Source organism: Gymnodraco acuticeps, unplaced genomic scaffold (genome assembly GCF_902827175.1).
Source record: "Gymnodraco acuticeps unplaced genomic scaffold, fGymAcu1.1, whole genome shotgun sequence".
NCBI classification, from domain to species: Eukaryota; Metazoa; Chordata; class Actinopteri; order Perciformes; family Bathydraconidae; genus Gymnodraco; species Gymnodraco acuticeps.
Window position 1 is genome coordinate 2,975,341 of NW_022992126.1, and position 24,768 is coordinate 3,000,108.

The 24,768-nt window shown below is 40.2% G+C and overlaps 3 protein-coding genes across 4 annotated transcripts; 1 reads left to right on the forward strand and 2 right to left on the reverse strand.

Moving 5' to 3' along the window:
• The first annotated feature begins 567 nt into the window (after positions 1-567).
• si:zfos-323e3.4 (volume-regulated anion channel subunit LRRC8C) lies at positions 568-10,076 on the forward strand. Of its 2 annotated transcripts, XM_034203323.1 has the most exons (3): positions 568-865; positions 1,627-1,785; positions 5,383-10,076. In XM_034203323.1, exons 2-3 carry the CDS (start codon positions 1,645-1,647, stop codon positions 7,672-7,674), a joined length of 2,433 nt encoding a protein of 810 aa, XP_034059214.1. In that variant the 5' UTR covers positions 568-865; positions 1,627-1,644; the 3' UTR covers positions 7,675-10,076. The 2 variants fall into 2 exon arrangements, with proteins under 2 accessions (XP_034059214.1, XP_034059215.1); XM_034203324.1 differs by lacking the exon at positions 1,627-1,785 and having other exon boundaries at positions 789-865.
• A 2,630-nt stretch (positions 10,077-12,706) lies between these two features.
• cdkn2d (cyclin-dependent kinase inhibitor 2D (p19, inhibits CDK4)) lies at positions 12,707-15,569 on the reverse strand. Its single transcript, XM_034203285.1, has 3 exons — positions 15,412-15,569; positions 14,881-15,039; positions 12,707-13,610 (listed from the first exon to the last, which is right to left on the reverse strand). The coding sequence occupies exons 2-3, from the start codon at positions 15,019-15,021 to the stop codon at positions 13,257-13,259; spliced, it is 495 nt and encodes a 164-aa protein (XP_034059176.1). The 5' UTR covers positions 15,022-15,039; positions 15,412-15,569; the 3' UTR covers positions 12,707-13,256.
• A 388-nt stretch (positions 15,570-15,957) lies between these two features.
• On the reverse strand, positions 15,958-22,906 carry ap1m2 (adaptor related protein complex 1 subunit mu 2). The gene is made up of 12 exons (XM_034203470.1): positions 22,658-22,906; positions 19,668-19,824; positions 19,423-19,490; positions 19,119-19,249; positions 18,858-19,005; positions 18,119-18,245; positions 17,867-18,009; positions 17,328-17,399; positions 16,943-17,101; positions 16,712-16,837; positions 16,304-16,379; positions 15,958-16,175 (listed from the first exon to the last, which is right to left on the reverse strand). Exons 1-12 carry the CDS (start codon positions 22,697-22,699, stop codon positions 16,150-16,152), a joined length of 1,275 nt encoding a protein of 424 aa, XP_034059361.1. The 5' UTR covers positions 22,700-22,906; the 3' UTR covers positions 15,958-16,149.
• Between the last annotated feature and the right edge of the window lie 1,862 nt (positions 22,907-24,768).

Here is a 24,768-nt window from a genome sequence, read left to right on the forward strand (position 1 = left end):
CTAATCAATAAAATGGCCTGATTATTAGATCCTTAGGTATAAGCAGCACATGAGATAATATGATGAGCACATTAGTGTCACTGGAAGCATTGCCTCTCCTATTTTTTAAGAAGGCTCTGTTGGATTTCATCTTTTGAGAGAGTAACACCTCACATTTGGATGAACATGCTTTAAGAAATTCTATTTTGTATTTTCTCAATCAAGATTTTCAGGAATAGCCAAAAAAGGACATTCTCCCTCAGGTTTTTAATCCAAACAAAATAGAAATTCAACAAGTAGAAACATATCCTGTACCTTTTTTAAGTGTGTTTATAAAAAAATGTTAAAGGTGGGGTAGGTAAGTTTGAGAAACCGGCTCGAGATACACTTTTTGTTATATTCCATGGAATGCTCTTAACATCCCGATAGCAATGAATATCTTAAGTGCTTTGACAAAAAATCCATTAAAAAAAATGTCATCTGTGGAAGCCGTAGTACTGTAAAAAGCACGACCGACCAATCATTATAGCCGGCCCGGCTAAAATAACTGGATGGCCTACCAGCCTGTCAGCCTGGAGGGGCACCTTTAAGGACATAGAGTAACTCCAATAGTATATTTAGATGAACTATGAGATTCATATTAAATATGTATTAATGTGCTAGGCTGTTGGAAGACCTCATTCCCTTAATGTAGCCTACTGTATTATGTGTCAAGTTAGCGCTCGCCGGGGTTGAACCTGCTCGTGAGTAACGGATTTATTTTGAAATTCTCGTCCGGATGTCTTGTGTTGTTGACTTCTAACTTTACCTCAGTGAGTCTGCTGTCTAACGATGAAAACACGCGCCCGAGTCCCACTGGACACCAGTGGATCCTCTTCAGGAATAGGTAAGTGAAACTCACCTGGTTGAACCTGCAACATAGGAAAATATGTTTTACAGAAGTGTATGCTTATACTTTAGAGACAAACTGAACTTCTTTTGAAAGTTAATGGACGGTAGGCCTATGTCATGAACATATAAAGTGTTGTGTGATTTTGCAACTATAACTAATATCTGTCATATGATGTTGATACGCTGGTTTTATAGATACATAGATAAGATTTTCTTATAAACAGAAATAAGGCCGCTGTTCACATTACGATTTAAACCCGACATCTAGTTTTTGCGTTGGCTGCTGCAATGGTATGTCTAGACCTATTTGTTTATACGTGTCGGTGTCAAGTGTCACATTTAATCATAAATTAAATAGGCGAATTCATAATTTTGGATTAAGTCTTAATAGTGTTATTAAAGCTGATGAGAATGTGTTGTTTTTACTCAAAACTCAGTAAAACACTTTAATTCTTAGGCGGGAAAGTACCTCACCCCTTTCCTGATAGAGTTTCTGTTGTCAAACTAGTTTATCCACTTTGAATCCACCCACAATGAAAGGTGCATATTCACCCATTCATTCAAGGCCATGAATGCCTAAAGCATGTAGCCACCTTCTTTCTGTATGATGAAACCAAATGTTCTTTTAGTCTGTGTGGGTACATGTTTTGTGTCTTATAACTTTTAAAGCCTTTGACAAGATGTTCTCCAGAGACTGAACTGTGTGGAAAGCCAACCTTAGCCTCAGTGTTTGCATTCACTATATTCTTTCCCCAGTGAGGAGCAGCAGCCAGGATGATCCCAGTGGGTGAATTCAAAAACTTTGGCGTAGATCAGAACTCAAAGTATCGTGTCCTGAAGCCGTGGTGGGATGTTTTCTCAGAGTACCTGTGCGTTGCTATGCTTATGCTTGGAGTCTTTGGGTGCACCTTGCAGGTGAGACATTGACACACCAGACACTTTGTGACCAAAAGCTCTTTAATCCTCAACTGATTACACAGATTTAGAAATGCAATTATTACCAACCTAAAATAGCTTGATGTGGGTAAAACATGTGCATAATTTGTATCCATACCTTCCTCTGTGTTTATACATTATCTGACCTCCAACTCAGGCAAAAACACCAACAGTGTTACTGAATGACCCTGTGTCTCCTGACCTACTTACTCACACAGATCTCTAACTTGCTCCTTAATGTGTCCACTCTCTGGTAATCATTTATGTGTCAACTAGCACAAAAGGAAAGTAAATATGTGATAATAATGATAAGTTCTGCCACTTACTTCAATATCTCCCCATAGACAGTGTGAACCATGTCTGTGTTGTTTTATTAAAGAAGAAAAGTAGAGACAGTTGATCCCCCTGGATGGTGCAACTTTAGTAAGACACACACACTTGGCAACAGACCAGAAAATCCATTAAACTGGATGATGTTTAACTGAAAACACAGACTTTATTAAAATACGGTAAAGTCATATATAAAATCCAAATTGAAAGACAGAGAGAGTTAGTTTTAAGATTTTGAAAGGAAAGTGAATACGTCTTAATGATTTTGCAGAGTGGGGTTAACATTCTATATTTGTCTTGTAGTCGTCAAATCCCAAAGCAACACTGAATCGATCCTATTGAGAAGTATCAAAAGCCTGACAAAACACTGTTGTGCTGGTTGTCAATAGTTTAAGCTCTATTGTTTTACCTGTTAGTGAATATCAGTGAACTCCTTTTTCAACGAAGTTTCCTTTGTTTAAAACAAATTATGGACACAAATAAATCTTATTATCCTTAAGTAATTATTTATTTCATGTTTTCCATTATTTAGCAGACTGGTGAAGAGCAAATTGTCACACAAAACAAATTAAACATGTGAAAAATGTAAAAAGGTCATAATTAGGGCTGTCAGTCGATTAAAATATTTAATCGCGATTAATCGCATGATTGTCCATAGTTAATCGCGATTAATCGCAAATTAATCGCACATTTTTGATCTGTTCTAAATGTACCTTAGAGGAATATTTTTCAAGTTTTTAATACTGTTATCAACATATGAGTGGACAAATATGCTTTATGCTAATGTTTATTATCATTTGAACAATGACAAATATTCTCATGAATATTAAACACAACAACCTATGAATATTACAAATATTTGCCTCACCTCTCTCATACAATAATACAAAGTGTGTGTGTGTGTGTGTGTGTGTGTGTGTGTGTGTGTGTGTGTGTGTGTGTGTGTGTGTGTGTGTGTGTGTGTGTGTGTGTGTGTGTGTGTGTGTGTGTGTGTGTGTGTGTGTGTGTGTGTGTGTGTGTGTGTGTGTGTGTGTGTGTGTGTGTGTGTGTGTGTGTGTGTGTGTGTGTGTGTGTGTGTGTGTGTGTGTGTGTGTGTGTGTGTGTGTGTGTGTGTGTGTGTGTGTGTGTGTGTGTGTGTGTGTGTGTGTGTGTGTGTGTGTGTGTGTGTGTGTGTGTGTGTGTGTGTGTGTGTGTGTGTGTGTGTGTGTGTGTGTCTCAAGGCATATGCTCGAACGGGAGCTGCGTGGACGCTGCAATCATGTTGCGCACTATCCGTGCTGAGTGTGCTGACTTTTCGTACAATGTCCCACTGTCTGGCTTCCTGCATAAAGTCAAGTGCTCGGCGCAGTTGTGGCGAAATGTCGCTCCTCTGTTTTCATTTAAACAGCTCCTTCTATCCATTAGCGCAGCTAGCTAGCACCAGATGCTAACAACAACAATGCACGTAAGGTCTCTCTCTCGCTCGCTCGTGCCACACATACACACACCCTCCCGGTCCTCCCAATAGCCAGTCGGTGCCTGTCGGTGAGCGTGGAAGTGTGGTCTGCCACAAGCGGGCTGTCAGCATCAGCTTGTAGATCAGGGGTGCCTAACCTTTTTTGAATCGAGAGCTACTTTTAAAGTTGCCAGTCTGCCGAGATCTGCCATTACTGACAGCCTACTGCCAGGTAAATACACACTTCTACTTGTATAAAACTGACCTTTGTACGATTAATACTTCATAAAATACTGCAGATCCTTTATCTTACCTCTTTCTAATCTACACACATACAAGTATTTAACTGAAGTTACACAACAGTGTTGTTGATACAGAGTTGGAGTTTATTCACACGTCACGTCACATACTACAGTGGGTAATGTTTTCAAGAAACATTGAACAGTGCTGCCACATATGACACAGGACAAAAGGAAAATACTCTGAACCCTTTCTTTTCCATTATATAAAAATAGTGTTGCTACAAAAGTATAAATTAGGCTTACTAATAAGACAACTCAGATCTGAAGCTACACAGGAATCTGCTGCAACAGTGCAATAAAAAAGACAACATTAATAGAATCAAACCCTTTTTTTGTTGCATTTTAGTAGAGTATAAAAAGAAATGCCTTTTTAAAATAGGATGCAAGCAACACTAGTTTCTTAACCTGAATTGATAATAGACTATAATCAATTTAAACAGAACAGATCTTAATGTTTGCATTCTTATACCATTTTGTACAATAATTATAATGAATAAGTTCAAACAAACTAAAACTTACAGCAGATTAATAACGGTATCTAACTAGAGTTTTTATTATATCAAAAACCTGTTGAAATGTTACTGTTATTTTATTACGCATCGGCAGCCTCCAGGAATGCTTCTTTCACAACTTCACCGTCTTTGAAAGACTTCATGTGTTTCGCAAGAACGTGACTGACACGATAAGATGCTCTGGTAGCAGCCTTGCTCTTGTTGTTGGGCCTGGTGAAAAGGGACTGCTGTGCATTTAGCTGTCCTTTCAGGCCCCTCACCTTTTGGAGCGTAGGGCAGAAATAGGAGGGAATTCCGTCTCGTAGCGTTTGTGCACTGTTTGTGCTCACCAGCCACGCCCCGACACATGGGGTCACGCCGGCCAATCACAAAGCGTTGATGCGTTCAAGTACATTATTCTGGCACAGGAAGATTATTTTTACAGGACATTAACGATAAAACAGAATATTGTTGTTCTATTTTTAGACACATCTCGCGATCGACTGGGAATCTCCCCGCGATCGACCGGTCGATCGCGATCGACTGGTTGGGCACCCCTGTATGTAGATGGTATTTTAAACTCGATGTGCTCTGAAACTACGGGGCGGCCGAGGATAAAAATACACATGCGTTAATCGCGCCTAAATAATTAGTGGCGTTAATTTTGTTTTGCGTTAACGCGTTATTAACGCGTTAACTTGACAGCACTAGTCATAATATAGTCTGTTGAAAAAAAAGAGGATGAACAAAAATGAAAGAAAATATGAAAAACATTTTATTGTATTCTATTTATTTATAGATGATGTGGGACAGTGCAAATTATAATAAGTACACTAAGTAGGAAAAATGTCAGAATAAAAAAAGGCCATTTCTCATCTGTTGTCCATGGCCCAAGTGTTACATAAGGTTTATTATATTATCTTATATACAAAGGTTTAAACTCAGTAGAAGTATTATTTCCTTTCCTTTCCTCTGTCCCTCCAACTTATTTATTATTTCATTAATCTTTCATCCGCAGCTCACTCAAGACAAGATTGCATGCCTGCCCAGCCACTTCACCAGCCCGACGCCTGAAGCCATAGACTGCAGCCACCTCGGGAGCTACAGGGAGAACGAGACGTCCATGCAGACGCTCGTCAAACCTACGAAGCCCATCCTCCAGGAAGTGTCCGGTCGCAAAAACAACCTGGACATCCACCAGTATGTGTTTGTCAACCACTACTGCTACGAGAGGTTCGTCCACTGGTACGCAAAGTACTTCCCATACCTCGTTGTGATCCACACCATGATCTTCATGGTCGCAAGCAGCTTCTGGTTCAAGTTCCCTGGGACATCTTCCAAGATTGACATCTTTGTTACCATCCTTGGGAAGTGCTTTGATTCTCCCTGGACCACGAGAGCCCTGAGTGAGGTTTCTGAGGAAAGAGGAGAGGAGAAACTGGTCAATTGGAGGAGGAACACCATCTCAAAAGATCCCCCAGAACGACAAGCAGATGATGATGAGACTGTGGTGCTTCTTCGCTCCGCCTCTGTCAAGTCGAATTCAGAAAAGAAAAGCATGGAGCTCCAGTCGGCCGCCTCTGTCTTGGATAAGAAGGAAGGAGAGCAGGCCAAAGCTCTGTTTGAAAAGGTGAAGAAGTTCAGGACTCATGTAGAGGAAGCAGACATCTTGTATGTCATGTATGTGCTACAAACGTCACTTAAAGTCTTCAAGTTTCTAATAATCATCATCTACACTGCAGTGCTGGTACCAAACATTGAGATCGTAGTGCGCTGTTATGTTCCCCCCGAGCTGACTGGGTTTGATATCTTTTGCTGTAACCACAACAAAGCCCATCTTTTCTCCAAGCTTGCTTACTGCTATATCTGCTTTGTGGGCGTGTTTGGACTTCTCTGCATCTACACGCTGTACTGGCAGTTCCACAGACCTCTGAAGGAGTACTCCTTTGAGCAGGTCCGCCTGGAGACGGGCATTAACGACATACCGGACGTGAAGAATGACTTTGCGTTCCTCCTGCACCTTGTGGACCAATATGATGCTCTTTACTCTAAAAGGTTTGCCGTCTTTCTGTCTGAGGTCAGCGAGAGCCATCTCTATCAGTTAAACCTCAACTACGAGTGGACCGCCAAAAAGCTGCGTTCACGCCTCACCAAGAACGCCAAAAACCAGTTGGAGCTCCACCTGTTAATGTTGCCGGGTCTCCCCGACACCGTCTTTGAGATTACTGAAGTGGAATCACTCAAACTGGAGCAGGTTAAAAACGTCACCATCCCAGCTAGTGTGGCAAAGCTTGAATCTCTGCGGGAGTTATCGCTGATCTTCTGCCCTGCAAAGCTCCATCTGCCGGCCCTCAACCACCTCAAGGCACATTTAAAGGTTCTGTGTCTGGATTTTGAAAGTTTAGACGAGATTCCTATGTGGATGTACACCCTGCAGAGCTTGGAAGAGTTACATCTGAATGGTCCTTTAACCAATGAGTTGTCCAAAAGTGCCTCTCTGGATTCCCTTCGAGAGCTCAGAGCTCTGAGAGTCCTTTCTCTCCGCTCCAACCTCACTAAGATCCCTCCCAGCGTAGTGGATGTTGCATTACAGCTGCAGCATTTCTGCATCTACAACGAAGGTGTCAAGCTCCAAGCCTTTAGCAGCTTGAAGAAGTTAACCAACATAGTCTCCTTGGAGTTAGTGGGCTGCGAGTTGGAGCGCATCCCAAGTGCCGTCTTCAGTTTGAACAATCTGCAGGAGTTGGACCTGAAGGAAAACAAACTTTCCACTGTGGAGGAGATTTTGAGCTTGCAGCACTGCCGCCGTTTAGTGACACTAAAACTGTGGCACAACAAAATTGCTTACATCCCTGAACATATCAGTAAGCTGCACACCCTGGAGATGCTCGACATCAGCTGGAACAAGCTCCGAAAGCTTCCCTCTCGGCTGTTTTACTGCACCAAACTCAGGCACCTCGATGTCTCCCACAACCAGCTCACCTCTCTCCCTCCTGAAGTGGGCATCCTGCAGGGCCTTCAGTTCTTCTCCGCTGCCTTCAACTCTTTAGAGGCGCTGCCAGAGGAGCTGTTCTCCTGCAAGAGGCTAAAGACCTTGGCTCTTGGAAACAACTGCCTGTCGTATCTCAGCTCTAGAGTTTCCAGCCTGGTCCAGCTGGTACGGCTGGAGGTTAAAGGGAACCGTCTGGAGTCTCTACCTGTGGAGATAGGGGAGTGTCCCCTGCTAAGTCTCAGTGGACTGATTGCGGAGGACAACCTGCTGGATCTGATGCCTTCAGATGTGCGGAGCAGGTTGACTTCTTCTAGCTGAGTGTGTGGCTAAAGGCTCCCGTGGACTTTTCTTTTCTCAGTGTAGCATATTGGTCAGAAAAGGGACCATGCCACTGGATGGTGGAATTTCTCCAATAAAAAAAGCATGAAACCAAAACTATAACTGACTACTAAAGGTTACCCAAACACTGGAAAACGTATTTATAATAACTGTTATCACGAAGTGTATGTTCAAATTTGTGTTAGAGTGAAACATCATTGTGAACGTTTTTCTATGCATTTTCTTAAAAACTACCTTTTTTAAATAAATATTTTACAAAGTGTATGTGTCCTGTAAATACCTCACTTACTTGGATTGTTCATGAACTTGTTTTATTAGTGCATACACAGTAATATTATCAGACATGTTTTAAATTCAAGGGCAGATTGATAATACTGTGGACAAGAAAAGTATTCAACAGCAAGCACGTCTTGACCTTCACATTGTTCTAGCGTCTCCCCTCTTTACTGAATAGTTTGCAGGTTCTTTAGAGCAAAACTCAAGGGATATCTAACCACGCTGTATCCTGTTGGACGGGTTTTACAGCCTGGAGAAGAGTTTCCCACAGTGCGGTCTCATGTTGCTCCCTGTTAGGCAGAAGGAGAAAAGGCCTTTCACGAGCACAATAATAGGTTTTCATCTCACTGAAATGGTACATGGGATTATGAATCAGAAGTCTGCATGATATTTATTGTGCATAAAATCATATAATAATGAACAAAGAGGAGATAAAACCACTGTCTTTAAAATGCATTAATATATTGTCTTTGGTTATGGGTGACACGTTGAACAAATGATTCTTCACTCTTTATTTTTATTTGTTACTTCCTTTTTTTGCCCAATTAAGCGTTTAAAGTCAATCATTGGGAATTATTTCTTGTTTATTTGATTGAATGTGTTGCACATCGTACTGTGGGGCAAACACATAGAAAAACATACTGAAACAATGTTATGCTCTTAAAGTTGCTCACATCTATAGTTGCTCATTTGTAATTTGAGGAAGTATTACACAGTAGTTGTTTACATTTGTATATGATTTATATTTAGTTTGAGAGCACCTGGACAAAGACATTGCCAAACAAACAAGGGCACAATTCCTTCCGTCCCACATTCTTTCTTTCTTTCCCCCTAAGTTATCTCTGTGTACTTCAGTCAAGACTTTCTAGCCTGAACATTAGTGCAGGTCCTGGCTTGCATCGTTACAAAATGGGATCGTGTCCGTCAGTTCACGAAAGTATAAATGGAGCACACACTGACCTTCCCACACTGCAACACGATTCCCAAGGTCTTGAGAAAGGATTACGTTTGTTTTCTTTATTTACAAAGGAGGTGACATTGTCATCATTCTTTGTCAATCATTTACCTATTTCTATTCCTCTCTAAAGGGGGCAGTGATTCCCCAGCATTACAGTTTTTTTCAATTGCTAAAACGCATCTTTTTGACAGGGGCTCATTTTGTCAAAACACTAAACACAATAAACACCTCGTATATCTTGCAAAATGAAGCAATGCACCCGAAACTACATAAACTTTTGCACCAAATGGCACACACTTATCTTATAGTACAAGACACTTTGCCCAACCAACTACACACTGGTGCTTTATCTAAAGCACACATCTTTTATGGCGTTCTGTATGTAGAGAATTCTGCATATAAAGATTGTTCAAGTTTACAAAAATATGTGCAGAAACACAAATATACTGTTATACTTTTATCTTTCTCCAAAACAAATGTGAGCTACATTCATGCACAACACATAGTTACAGTTGTGTAAACACAAATGATGCCTCTGTCAAATACAGTAAATGGAAAGGAACACTTTGAGGAAAAATAAACACAAAACATATTTTTACAAAAAACAGAGGTAAGAAAAGTGCTTAGTCTGCATTTGACCACCTAGCTGGGTCTGGCCACCGCACCTTTATCATCCTGCAGAAGAAGCATCAGCTATAGGCCTGACGGTCATACAGCTTCATCCGTTATGCTGCAAATAACTCTTCATCTGACTTCAGTTCAACCTCTTATCCTCCCTCTACCTCTTCCTCTTCCTGCTACAGTATGTCCATAAATCCATTGTTGTTGTGAAAAGTTCTTACAAGTAGCTTTTTTCTAGTGCTTACATCCTGATTGCTGAGTCAACAATAAAGCAGTTTGGTGTTCATAGTCATTTGGCATGTGTATTTGTTTATTGGTTCATATGTGTAGCATTTTCTCTGTCTTACTTAGAGAACCGTGTGCAGTGTTTTGCAAAACGTGTCAAGTTGAATTGCAAATTGGGTGCAGTGTGAACATGTGTTAGATTTGAGCTGAGGTTTTGCTCTTTGAGTGGGATAATTATGCTTTATGTGAGATTTGTGTGAGTTAACAACTGAAAAAAACTGTAAATAAAACGAATGAGATTGCATCATTGTTGGCCTTATTATGAAAAACATGTTTCCAAGACGGTTGGCTCGTTGTGTTTTTTCACACACGACTAATATTTTTGTTTAAAAGATATGTAAGGCTTATAACTAAACTGAGTTTTTTGTATTATTTTTTATGACAAACTTTACTATAATATTTAAAGAACTCATAAGACAGTCTGTCGAAAACATTGAAAAAAAGTCATAGTATGTCTTAAAAAGTCGTAGTATATATATGTCAAAACATTTGAAAAAAGTAATATAGTGTATCGAAAAATAGGAAAAAAAGTCATAGTATATCAAAAATGTCATAGTATGAAATTTGACACATTTGAGAAGAGCAATAGCAATTTTTATAGTAGGGTATAAAGTTATAGTTTATAGTGTAGCAATAAAGGTATAGTCATATGATACTATGTGTACAAAAATGGTAAACAAAAAAAAATCACAATATAGTATCTCGAAAAATATGAACACATTTTTTTCTGTCAAAAATATCAGGAAAAAGTCTAGTATGTCAAGAAATATGAAAATATGTATAATATATCATGAAAATATCATGAAAAATGTATATTTGTAAAGGTGTGTATATTGTAAAATGCAAATCCCCAATCTTCAATTATTTGTATAAATTGTAGTATTATTATAAATTGTAGTATTTTAAATTGTGTCTCGATTCCATGCCATCCCAAGAGACACAATTTAAAATAGTACTATTTACAATAGAACACATACAAATTACTTCAATGATTAATAGAATATCCCTTAAGATGCCAATATTTGTGTATGTGGATGTTGCTTTTTTAAGAGGTCAATGAGCATCCTTTTGGAAGAGGGGTCTGAGTTTAAAAACAAAGTGTACACATGCAGTCAGTCAGACAGGTTTGTTAAACAGTTCAGTCCTTCTCTCATTTCTAATAAGCTGACGTATTCCCATGTGACATCATGGGATGGGAGGCTGTGGCGTAGTGGACTAGTACGTTGGTGTTTGGATCAGGGGAGCACGGGTACAAACCCCCCAGCACTCCTGTATCTGTTTGAGTGGGGGAGTAGCCCCATACTGGTTTTTCTTGTTTACTCCTACTACTTCTTGCTGTTTGCAAACGAGTCACTGTTACTGAAACCCACCCAACCTGCAGGACGAACGAAACACACCAGTGTTTACACAGAGAGCGTTTGCACATCCAGCATACACCCACATGTGTTCTTTGTGAAGAAAGGGAGCTCTACCTGGTGGCAGGAGGCAGGGCTGTCTGAGAATATCATCTTTAAAAACGGTTTTGTGTGTGTGTATTGGAACATAATTTGTATTTGTGTGACTTTATTACACAAGATAATATAGTGGAAGCACAAAAGACAGAGAAGGACGACTTGTTGCGAGAAAATTGGTGCGGAAGTAAATTACTCCTCAATAACTAGAGCTGAAGAACAACTAGGTATTTAACGTGGAGCTGCTCCAGTAGAATAGTTAATGCTCTCAATTCAAATAATGTGGTTGGACTGTGCATCTCCCAGCTAAAGTGTCTATGTAAATCTGAAAGGGAAAGGTAAAAACAATATGAAAATGGAGACTGCAGTGTTGGAATCCGTATTTTAAAGCAATACCACACTGTAACAAACAAAAAACACCCCATTACAAGTAAAAATACTGCATCAAATTGTACTTTTATTGTATTACATGTTCTGTGACAGCCTTCAGGTCCTCTCTGCGGCCCAGCAGCACAGTGGTTGAACTGTATCTCCTTTCTCTGACAGTGTAGTTGGCCCCATGGCACACAAGCAAACAGAATACCCATTGTACTATATCTGCCCTCACAAACATCAGCACACTGTGCCACCGTTACCTACAAGCCTCAAGACAACAGGGCCCTCATTCATTTTGAGTTTCCATCCTGCTATCTGCATGACCTTTGAGAGGGTTTTCACTGTGCAGTGCATTCCAGTGTGCAGTTATTATGAATGCCCTTCATGCATCACCTTGGAGAAGTGCTGAACACTTGAGGATTCATGGAGCTAACACAATACTGATAATACATTAGATTATGAAAAGGAAAATGGTGTTACAAAGGCCAAATAATCCTAAATGAATTTAAAGTTATGATTTAATAGTATTTTTGTTTGTTTTCAGTACTAAAAAGTATTTAGAGTATCAGATTGTTAAGACTTGCAAATACAAAAAAATATGTTTGTCAGTGATTCCAAGCCCTTTTCATCACCCACCCATTCCCCCCAAATTAAAGCAATGTCTACTCGGCGCCCTTTGTTGCTAAGTCATTGAGTTTCCTGTAATTAATTACATTTAAAATATTATAGGCAAGAAAAAGAGCCAATTAAAAACAAATCAGTAAAAGCAAAAACATGTAGCAGAATGTTGTTTTATCTTAATTATAATCACTGTGGACCCTACTGCCTCCCAAATAAAAGAAAACAATATATAATATATATTTCAATATAAGTAAAAAAGCATCATATATAAGCCACGGTTATAAAAGCCAATCAGTCCGAGAAATTACAGAATTGACTATCCTCAATGGTAGCTGCAGTCCGGACGTCAGAGTACATGAGGGTCTAGTCAACGTCATGGTAACGAACACGGTTAAAAATAAAACACTCAGATCCGTACTTCAAGTTCAACACTTTATTTTGTGTTTTCTTCTTCAAATAGTAAAGTGAATAAACTCACTTTATAGTCTTTATATAAATAACATTTCAACAAATCACAATAAATGTTGCTATTTACAAAGACACATCAAAAAAATAAATACGGGTAAATTCAAAGTCTAAGTACATCTAATTAAGAGAAACAAAACTATGAAAAGCGATCAGGGTGCACCATGTCAAGTTCTGTAAAAGTGTTTAAAAACACATGCAAGGTTTCGACTGTTACACAATGGAAATAATGCAATTCAATGGGGCAACTATCTACAAAATGTGCACTCCCAATTCAAAGGGAAATATAAGGTGCCTGAATTGCACTGTGCAAAAGAGGTGTCTACTGTATATAGTCACCCATCCACTGACAATAAGCTGCCAGAACAACATGTCCTGCGTCACATATTAAGGCTGAGCCACTATTAACAAAAAAAGAATCCTTTACACAGCAATGAATTCAAGTCACCAGGTTTGACAAAAAAAAAAAAGATTGGTTAGGGTCACCCAAAAGCACCCCAGAACCCTGACTAACTATGAATGTGAGAGTAAAGCAATTCAATCATATCAGGCGCACACGAAGCTCGGGCCACATCTATCGCTGTCTGACCGCTGATGTTGGCGTGCTTCAGGTCGGAATGCGGTGCCAAGAACTCCACAACATCCCGGTGGCCTTCCTTAATGGCAATGTGGATGGGCAGGGCGCCCTTCATGTCAGGGATGTTTACCGAAGCACCGTACTCCACCAGAACCTGCAGAGTGTCCAGGAATCCTGTCCGGGCTGCATCATGGACGGGTGCTATCCCATGCTTGTCCTGGACATTGGGATTTGCTCCTTTTTCCAAAAGCAAACTCGCAACCTTTGAGTTCCCCATCATCATCACCTGCAACAGGTATTAAAGAGGGAAAGAGAGAAATTCAGCAGCTGTGGTTAAAGCGCTATTTGTAACATTAGATCCTCTCAAATACATTTTCATGTTAAGGACGTCCACAGAAATCACTACACCAGTATACATTTATCATTTAAGCCATGAAAGAAAAATATTAGAAGATCTGTTAAATTTAACCCAGGGAGAATACATTCATAAAAACAGTAACTGTGTAAAGGGTTAATGACATTATAAAAAATAAATACAGATATCTTTTTCAGTCAGTTCTCACTTTTATTAACTTAATCTATTATTATTATGTATTGACTTAATTAGCTATTGCAAATATATAATGTTTTGGTATTATTGGTTGGACGTAACATTTAGAGATCTGGATTATCGAGTGAATATTCTTCTCTATTTTGACATTTCGTGAACTGAACTTTTCAAAAGATGATACAAACAAAATTATAAAGAGAACAATGCAGCAATACTATCGCTTTGCTCTTGATTGTATACATAGTATTTATTTAGTAAGTATTAGAAGCAACACTGTGTAACAACACAGTTAGACAGCACCATAAAGAGCCTCAAAGACCAACGTTTAACAAAACTAATTGATTATAACACTCATTAAGGCCGATTGGTTGTATTGGACTACAATTAGTTCAAAGTGAAGTTAATAAAGTGGCAACTGAGCGTTTATCCTCTTTTTTGGTCAAAACGTAAAATGTTCCAGAAATAGCTAGTTAATCTTGTTTGTATGCGATGTCGGTGTTGCCCAAATATAATTAATTAATGAATAATAATACATGACATTTATATTAGCGCTTTACAACACATTATATTACATATATTAGACATGTAATACATTGAATACTGTGGACAATACCCACACGAGCAATTTCGGATGAAATGTGTTGCCCAAGCAAGGCTGAAGATCAGCGCAATAACCCAGTGCGTCACAGCCGCTTAAATATATTACCCAAATATCAAATCCCCCAGTACTCGGATTGGGGTATTATTTTTGAAGTGATATATATATATCGTATAACATAAAACAGGGTTTTAACTTAAATACACGGCACTTTAACTTATTCATAACAGGAAACTGTCCAAGATAACCATATTAGGCTACTGTTATCTCAAGAGGAAAGGAGAGGGACATTTAACCGAAGAACCACCTGGACTGGACTAATGTTTTTCTACAGTATATGTATTTGTTTAGTCAATACCTCAATTAATAAGAAACCTTTATCAACACTCATAGGGCTTTGGTCCTCACCTGTAGTGCAGTCCTGCCAAATTCATTGAGATTATCAGGGTGCACTCTGCATTCCTCCAGGATCCTCCGCACCTCGCTCCGGTCTCCTTTGGCTGCCGCCGCCGTCAAAGCTTTACCGTCATCCATCTGATTTAAGACCATTATAGTCTGTCTTTCAGCCTGGTCAACAGGAGATGTACAACAATGAAAACGAAACTACAACCATGGGCTTCTTGTGGTGGTATTAATAAACGTAGAATGGACTGTAAATAGGTCAGGATTCAGGAAGGTAGACTTTGCTAGCTAGCTACTACAGCATCCGGCTAACGTAAGATTCAGTTCCCCGTTGACGCCATGTTATCCGACTGTACTAGCGTAATGTTACATCAGGTCGTTTCTACAAATCTTTCGTTTTAACAACACAGCTCTGAAAACATGTGTTAACAGCAGATACATACAAGTCACGTTCACTATATCTTACAAACAATTAGCAACCAGGCTAACCGCTAACACTAACAACAAGAGAACAAACCAGAGAGCTTTTACGCATACCTTGTTAGGTTCCTTAAGATCCAGAAAGCCGAGATGATTTTCTATCCCGCAGTTTTTAAAGACCAGTACTTTTTAAATAAAATCCAAACAAGGAAACTTTGTCCACATTAGAAAATACATTTGCGCGCTGAGATCCACACAGCGGTGTATCAAGACTACAATTTACAAACATTGGAGTGGACATAGGCTGACCAATCATAGCTTGCCTAGAGGGTGTTGCTCTTCCAAATAGGGTAAAAGAGGCGGGATTACAACTCTGTTACTACACCATCACTGTGGTAACAGCAGCAGTCGACCAATCAGAGCTCGTAGCGAAGAAAGCGGTATACGTTGATATCTTCAAAGGCTGTTCATTCACATTTCTGACCTTAGGTTGTATTTCTCCAGAGACAAGTGTTGAAAAAAGGCGGGTACGTTTTTAATTTAGGCGGAATTTAGTTACTGTGATTGCACAAGGCATGTATAAAATGTGATGACAAAAACGACCCTTATGTGGTTGTAAACTCATGAAATAAACAAAAGGGGCACAACAAAAATACAAAGGCCAGTTGTAAAGATTCGTTTTAAAATAAATCATTTCATTAAGCATTTAAATAATTTGCAGTTGTCCCACAATAAAACAATCAAGCTGCACACAGATATCATAAAACAAAATAGCTGACATTAAATTGAGCTGCTGAAATTTAAAAGACTCTTTCAGTCCAGTTAGAGTGATTATTCATGTTCTTCTGGCAGGCTTTACACATTAGTCCTCAGCTGGTAGTCTAAATGAAAAGAGAACAAATGTTAATGTTAAATTAAAGGAGATTGAACTTGTGCACCCATATCACATCATATTTGTATATGTTCTGAAAACAGTAGGTCATTTGATTATAAATAAGAATAATTATACCTCCACTCTGTGTAATGTACCGGACCCATGGTAAAGCCTGATAACCACTTTTCTCAATGATCTTCATATACCGCACCTGGTGAAAGAGACACCAACATGTTGAGGCAAGAAACATTCAAGTGAATCAGCTATTTCAATTACATCTAGTTTGCTGAGCACACAATATCAGCCCTTCATGACCTGACTTGACTATTCACAGGCTGAAAACTGTAGACGCCCAATACAAATTGATCTGCTTACAGCTTTAAAATTGTCCTATTGATATTAAAAACATACATGAGGCTCTGATAGGTTTCAGATCCAGAAATGTGTTTTGCTTTTAAATGGACTCAACCTATTCTACCGCAGGCTCTATCTCTGGGATCATGTTTGACAATTAAAGGAGACATAGCATAAACACACACAAACCTGTATTCCTGAGACTGTGAAGTAGGGAATTTCAAATTTCACGGTAATGGGAGGCTTCCCTTCTAGCTCATTGTTCTCCACACTTGGCAAACCAAAATGAGCTCTCATTAGAAACTCTTTACCTCCCTGAATGGATAAATGGATGCACACCCAGACAAAATTGATTAGAAAGACATGAAGAAACATGGAAAGAATATTTACATGTAACAAACAAAGTTGTGAATTTCTTACGGGGAAAGACTTGATGGTCCACACCACCATGTTCTTCTCAGGCACGTATTTGGCTGTGCCTGTGCTGGTTTTGAACTTGGGGGAGTCAGCATCACTGGGGACGGGGACCCTCACCTCCACATTATTTGCCACAGACTGTTTTTTAAATTGTCCCTTTGCCTACAAAAAAAAACAAAGAACTGTACCTGTAAAGCTAATCCAATGCAATGGAAAATGAACTCAACTGAAACAAGTATGAGATAACCTATATTATTAACCAATTATTATTTGTCATGCTTTCAGTTTACTTGTTTTTAAAGCATATATCTCCAGTGAAACAATATATTTAAAAAATAAATGTTTTATCTTGTTGCTAGTGTAGATAGACAATAAATGTGGCCAGTACCTTAACCATGATTTCCACTCGACTGTGAGAGAATTTCTCTATGACTGATTCAATCCATATCAGAGGCTTCACCTGTAAGGAGGAAGATTAGAGTTTCATCATACAAGTTTACAATCAAAACAGTAGCCTACTAATAATATGAATCAAAAATAATATGACATGCATAGCACTATAAGGGTCAAAAAGGCTTTCCTAAAAAATATTCTAATTTGGATCAATAAAATAAATCTTATCTTAGATGTACTACTAGACACATTATTTCTGCTCATGCCGAAAGTTATTATAATATTATAATAAGATATTTATTTGTTTCATTTATTTCATTAAAATAGTTTCTTATCGATATCCTTTGCAAAATACCATCTAAACAGACATGTATCTACAGGACTTCTGCTTTATAGCTTGTAAGAAATGCAAGGTGTGAACCATTATGCGGCACATGTAAGTGACACAAATACATTTAATATTAAACATTTTAACAATAAGCATTTAAGGATGAATATATGGTGGTAATTATTTTTGTAATTAATTGGACTTACATGGGTATTGATGCGGTAAGACATGAGCTCAGACTCCCCGTCTGGAGGAATGAAGGAGATTGTTCGATCACTATCAAAGCGAGAGAGACGGACACACTGGTGGAACTTTACATCTTCCATCACCACTGTTTTTCCTTTGTCACCTGAACACAAAATAAAACAATCAGTGGAATTACTTTAATGTACAAGAGAGCTACAGATCTATCTAAAATAATAGAGTAAAAGATAATAATGTTATGGCTGTAGACGTACGTCCGGTGAGAGCAAAGAGCACTCGGTCGTTGAGGCCCAGTCGCAGCTCAGGCATCCCAGAGAGCATGGTTTTCAGCTTGATGCTGCCCACGATGTCGCTGCTCATCACACTGCCATTGGCATTCACCTGAACAAACCATATAGAGTGGTGAATAAATATAGATACATAAATCATACCAATCCTATTTTAAGTGAGACAATGAAATGTAAAAAGAATGCTCAGAAAAAAACCAAGATATTGTGTCAAAGTAACATTGGTCAACTGCGGCTGTTCTAAAATGTGCTAAAAATGTTTGACTTGAGGTCAAATGAAATAAATATAATTTGTTTTATTTATTATGAAAATGGGATTTAATCCAAGCAGATAATAAATAATATAGTTTAATTATACAAGGTTACATCGAAAGTCAAATGAACTTTGTTGTCTTCTTGTACTGTGACATAGAGACACTACTATACCTCCTCTACTATCACTGCTAAGGATGGTGAAATCAGAGGCAGCAAATATCTGATGTTAAACAGCAAAATCCTCATCATAAAAACAAAAGAAAACACTACATCCTTATCCTGCTCTTGAATATATTTTTACTTTAAAAGAAAATCTATGCAGTATTGGCTCCCACTTGGATTTATTTTGCATAATAAAAATGTGCCTCACCTCTGTAAAAGTAATACAAGCAAAAATAATACAATTTAACCTTATTGTACCAGAATGATAAGAATGAGCCCTGCATCTTACCAGTACGTTGATGGACTCAATGACATCAATAAAGACCTCGTTCTTCTTGTATTTGATACCCTCTGACCTCCAGGAGACGGCGTTGGTGACGGTGGTCGGCACCTTGGACTTTGCCACCTCGAGCTTGGTACCTTCCTGAGTAATATATCTGCAAGGGAAGTAAAAAAAAAAAAGGTCTTGTGATTAATAACAGCACACTCTTATTAATATAAATATGGTTTATATCTCTGTACAGAATGTAAGTATCTTGTGATGTCTCACTCCTGTAGGATCTTGCTGTCGGTAGTCTGAGGGAATCCAAAGTCCATAAGCTCATCCAGCAGCTCGTAGACAACCACAAAATTATCCTGAATGCTCTCCTCCTCCAGCTCTTTGAAGTACTCTGTGAACACCTGAATGATACACATAACACACATCAGCCTCATCAGTGTTGGCTTTGAGTAACTGCCAGCTTTTAGTTTACATTAGCACTCTCTCTAACTGCCCACTTTTACAGGCTCTTCACACAAATAGATAGATAGATAGGTAGATAGATAGATTAAGCAGTAGTGTACGTGTGACTCACCTCGACAATTTTGTATAGAAAGGAGTACACAAGGGAGGCGTTGGAGTTCTTGTTAGTAGTGGCCACCACTGTGCACGATCAGGTCAAGGTGTATTCTACACATTACTGTTGATCACTGTTATTGCTTACTTCCATACATTTTAAGGATGTAATTCAATACTTTTGTCCCTTAAAGCTGACTAGACAGTTATTATTTGGATTTCTTCATAACTAATGGTTGCCAGAAATATTTAGGACATGGATACGGTAGAGGTTGCTGTGTTTGATCCACATGAAGTGGACGTTGCCGCGTGACAGAACAGGGCAGAGAAGCCCCTCTTCTTCCTGTTGCATGAGTAAAGGCAGGAAGTGGTCGATCTCCGCCATGTTCACATCACCTTTGTAGTTCCGACAAATCAACACCTGAGCGGGAAGAGAATATTGAAATTGTTGAGTAAAATCTTTTATCACAAATCACAGTTTTAATATTATTTACTCAGTACACTGATTAGGTGATTCTAGGTGTATATAGTAACATAAGTAAGTCGTTTTTTAAATTCCAGCATCTCTTTAGTAACAATGTTCAGTTTGTAGTGCCGAGAGATATGGAGTCAGAGGCGGTGCAAGGAAGGTGCAAGAATAGTAATTTATTCACAAGCTGCAAAGGACATGTTGTCGGGTCGCAGCCCGGGTCGACAAGAGAGAGAACCAAGAGGGCCCTAACGAGGGCGAGGGCACCCCCACCGGGGGCGGGCCGGAACGGGCCGTCGTAAGGGGGCCGCAGTAGGTGTCACGGAGAACCCAGCAGGAAAGAGCGCAACCCGGCCGCAGGCAGACGCACAACGGCGGCGGACACGAAGTCCTCGGCAGGCGTCGAGGTATCCCCGGAAGAGAGGAGCAGTCCCCCCGGGAGGAAGGAGCGCAACCCGGCCGCAGGCAGACGTGCAACGGCGGCGGGCACGAAGTCCTCGGCAGGCGTCGAGGTATCCCCGGGAAGCAGGAGAGCAACCCGGCCGCAGGCAGACGTGCCGCGGCGGCAGGCAGGCATGAAGTCCTCAGCAGGCGCTGAGGCATCCCCGGGAAGCAGGAGAGGCCAGACAGGGTCCCGGAGCGCGCCACCCATGGGCCGATGGAGCATGGGCGACGTCCGGAACTGTCGAGGCGAGAGGGGGTCCAGGAGTGCGCCACCCAGGCGTCGATGAACGTGAGTGGCGTCTGGATATCCCCGGAAGGCAGGAGAGGCCAGACAGGCTCCGGAGCGCACCACCCGATGGCAGCATGGGCGACGTCCAAAACCGTCGAGGCTACCAAGTCATCGTCTCTCGGCTGGAGAACGGTGAACTCTGTGGCCAGCCTAACATCATGGACGTGGCTCTTCCAGAGGCACAGTGGAATATTGAGGAGTCCACTGAGCATGAGGCCATCATAGCTGGACTGCACTCGGAAACCACCTACTCTGTCACTGTAGCAGCGTACACCACCAAGGGAGATGGAGTTCGTAGCAAAGCTAAAGTCATCACCACGACTAGAGCAGGCATGCCGAGTTTCGTCAAATCCCCAGAAGACCAGACGGGCATCTCAGGAGGAGTTGCATTGTTTGTGTGCCTGGCCACCGGGGAGCCCAAACCCAGAATCACCTGGATGAAGAAAGGCAAGAAAGTCAGCTCCAGCTCCAAGCGCTTGGAGATTCAGTTTGATGATGGCTGGGGCTCCGTACTGCGGATCCAGCCACACACACAGAGACGAAGCCATTTACGAGTGCACAGCCAGCAACAGTGCTGGCGAGATCAAAACCAGCGCCAAGCTCACAGTGCTTGAAGCCCCATCCGCCCCCCCTCAGGATGTACACCTGGTCAGCCTGAGCTCCACCAGCCTCAAGGTGAGTTGGGTGGCCCCGCCCGCCGCTAGCCGCCACGGCGCCATTGTGCGCTACACAGTCAGCTACCAGGCCATGGCGGGGGAGGACACGGAGCGGCATGAGGTGCCAGACATCGGAGCAGACGCCTCCAGCCAATTACTGGAAGGCCTGGAGAAGTGGACTGAGTATCACGTCAGGGTCACCAGTATAGTGCCGAGAGATATGGAGTCAGAGGCGGTGCAAGGAAGGTGCAAGAATAGTAATTTATTCACAAGGGACATGTTGTCGGGTCGCAGCCCGGATCGACAAGAGAGAGAGCCAGGAGGGCACACACTATTTATAGGTAACCCATAACATGTCCGTGTGGAAACAATAACCGCAACTGTAGTTCCAAGTTTGAATTATGTCCCAGTGGTTAAATAGGTGGTCACCACAAGTTTCTATTTCTCTAATGTGATGGTAAATTGAGTATGTTTGGGGTTAGTGGGACAGATAAGTGGGACAAACCAAGTTACTTTGTGATATCATCAGAATAAACAATAAGGAAAATGAGCCCGAGATACACCTGATGTGGATTCTTCAGAACTGACGAGGCTAAAACTACATTTTAATAAGATGCTGTTTATATGTTGTACCCGACTGAGATGCATTCAATATAAACATATTGCACCGGCCCTAAGGCGTTGATGTACTGATTTAGAACAGTAGACAAAACAAATATTAATTGGGAATGATTTATTTTGTCATCTACTCCTGTAAGTCTGCAGACCATATCTACGTTAAGAACAATGACCGACGATATTTTATTGGAAAGATAGAATCTCTAAGATAAGACGGATGCAAAACAGTTCAACCTTTACACCTGCTGAAGATCCTACAATCTCATCCTACTGCAGCTTGCTTGGATTAAATGAAATGTAACATGTGTTTGTTTTACAGAGTAACACACCCTTTGGTCTGACACACAACACCTGAAACCATGTGTGCTCCCATTTCTCAGTTACACTAACTTGTGTGTCATGTTACACTCCCTGTTTGAAGAGAAAGAGATATCTGTGCACTGACAACACAACTATGGTGACACAAATGCTATGACTGAAGGCTACAAGTGCTGCGACACCATTGTTCACATTCACTGAAGTTATTTAAGGTAACAGCCTGCATTTTCTCTGACAGGCATGTATCCGGAAGTAAGCAGAAAGGCCAATGAATGATTGTGTCGCACACTCTTGATTAATTTTTTAACGAAGCAAGAGCCATTAATGTTTAACAGTTAAAGCAACAGCTAAACTTCCAGCTGAACAGCTAAATAGTAGCCTATAAATAAAAGTGCTGTGTTGTAATGTGTGCCGCTGAAAATGAGAAATTGTAAGTGTCTACAATCAACATTAATCTTACCTTGCCCTTCAGGTCCAGCACGAATATAGCGGAGGCAGACATCGTGTTTGTACCCAGAGAAGAGCAACACGACAGTCTAAAAAGTACACAAACTCTGATTAAAGTTCAACTCGGGGTCTTCACTGTGTAAATGTTTGTCTTGCTATCCAGTCTAGAAACATTTATCAGCCTGAGTTGATCGCGACTCCTGCGTTTCTCTTTCCTGAAGGTGCCGTGACGTCATGACATGCAGGTGAAACATTCACCAGCTCACCTGAGCAGAGGGACGGGGGAGGGGGGTATGCTGCTCCATTTAACCACTAGAGGGCGCCACATATACACAAATAATAGCAGGGGAAACCAGGGGAAAACGTGTGTGCTGACCTTATGCCCTTTAGAATCATGTTGATTGATGTGTCTGGTTGAAGAGGTACTCAGAGTACAAAAAAAAGTACAGCTGTTTAAAACCTAAGTTAGCCTATATAGGCCTAGGTATCAACATCAACAAATTAAACTGTAAAAAAAAAAACTACTTACACTGCAGAACGTTCCAATATGTAAGCATTTTGCAGGTGGCAAAGGATGCGCTATAGTGTCAGGTAGATTGATGAAGAATTTGGCGTTTCACATACAAACAATTTGTCTTGGTGTTTGATGCAAATATTAAACAAATGAAAAGGAAAATACATACATGCAAAGTAAAGTAGCCAGTTGAGTAGCACTTGAAATGTTTGGCTCTATGAAACCTGATATACTTATATGATTCTGTTTTCTTCAAGGTTGTGTCTTCCTGGTCGAATGTACTTATTGTAAGTCGCTTTGGACAAAAGCGTCAGCTAAATGCAATGTAATGTAATGTAATGTAAAAAAAAACTAAAAACTTACAAAATATGTTAAGACGACCATAACAAAATACTATAACAAGTCAACTGTAAAACATATAACTGTATAATGTTTAATACAACTTTATTTTGAAGTGATACATCTTAATGTTAAAGTATATTATATATGTTTGCAAAGTGCAGTATCACTACTTTGCCCATATCTGAACCCTCAAAGACCTTGTAAAGTATACTAATATGTGAGATTTACAGATGTCCTCAAAACAATATGATAGTTTGGTGGCCTTTTCTTAAGGCATCGCTGCCTGTGCATTTGAAGGAAACCCTTTCACACAGCCAAAACAGAGTAGATTTAATATAAAGAGAATGTAATTCGATGTACCTTATCAGGTATATAGTGGGGCTCTGTGAATGCAAATAAAAAAATGTATATATGAAAGTACACACTTCAAATATGTTGGAATACAAAAGTGTATCATGTAAGTCTATAGTAAAAGGGCAGCAACTAAATAGATCCATGGTAGATAACTGATTGATCGTGAGAAAAAACATTCCTCCAACCCCACAGGGGAGGGTCAATCCCCAAGAGTGGAACTTCTTGCTTGACTGGATCCTGTTCTTGTCACACCACTTCAGACTAGGTAAATAAGACAATCCAAGAAAAGACAGAAAAGAGGACAAATAAAAAAAGCAGATAGCAATGTTGATCGTTTTTTTCGAGCATTACTTTATAATCGTTTATTCCTTATTTGATAATATGTCTCCTTTTTTTGCAAAGACCTAAAACAAATATTGATGTGTGTGTTCTCATGCACAATCTAGCAAATCAATAAAAGTTGCACTTCTTCTGTACCTTTACCTGAGACTGTGGGACCATTCAGCCCTCAGGGTTACTGATGACATGCTCAGCATATTTCTTAAGCCATAAACCTTTCTCTTCAAGATCCACAAATATTACCAGCCCCCACCCTCTGCTTTTGAGCCTCTCTCTGTGGTATTATGACTCAGATCCCAGACTTTGTCTATATTCTGTCTGCTTCTTATCAGTCTTGTGTAGGAAGGCAGTGACCAAGAATAACAAAGTGCCCTAACAGAGGCGTGTGAATGTGTGCCTCTGAGGCCAGATGGAAATCAGTCTTTTCCATACCCATGCACTCCTTTTGTCCATATAGGTTTGGTTCTCCTTATCTGGACTATATTTGTCTAATGAGGCATGATCATATCTGAATAATAAATGAGGTACCAACTGTTATGGAAATCTTAGACCTAGTCAATACTGTGGAGATACAC

Bases quoted from the DNA above. Each gene is read 5' to 3' on its own strand.
- si:zfos-323e3.4 (XM_034203323.1), top strand. From the start codon at position 1,645: ATGATCCCAGTGGGTGAATTCAAAAACTTTGGCGTAGATCAGAACTCA. The intron at 1,786-5,382 runs GTGAGACATTGA...TTTCATCCGCAG, and splicing joins TCTTTGGGTGCACCTTGCAG to CTCACTCAAGACAAGATTGC.
- cdkn2d (XM_034203285.1), bottom strand. From the start codon at position 15,021: ATGGTCTTAAATCAGATGGATGACGGTAAAGCTTTGACGGCGGCGGCA. The intron at 13,611-14,880 runs GTGAGGACCAAA...TACCTGTTGCAG, and splicing joins TTGGCAGGACTGCACTACAG to GTGATGATGATGGGGAACTC.
- ap1m2 (XM_034203470.1), bottom strand. From the start codon at position 22,699: ATGTCTGCCTCCGCTATATTCGTGCTGGACCTGAAGGGCAAG. The intron at 17,102-17,327 runs GTACTGGCCACA...TTTTTTTTGTAG, and splicing joins GAGTGGAAATCATGGTTAAG to GCAAAGGGACAATTTAAAAA. The intron at 16,380-16,711 runs GTTTGTGTGTGT...CTCTTTCACCAG, and splicing joins TCACAGTCTCAGGAATACAG to GTGCGGTATATGAAGATCAT.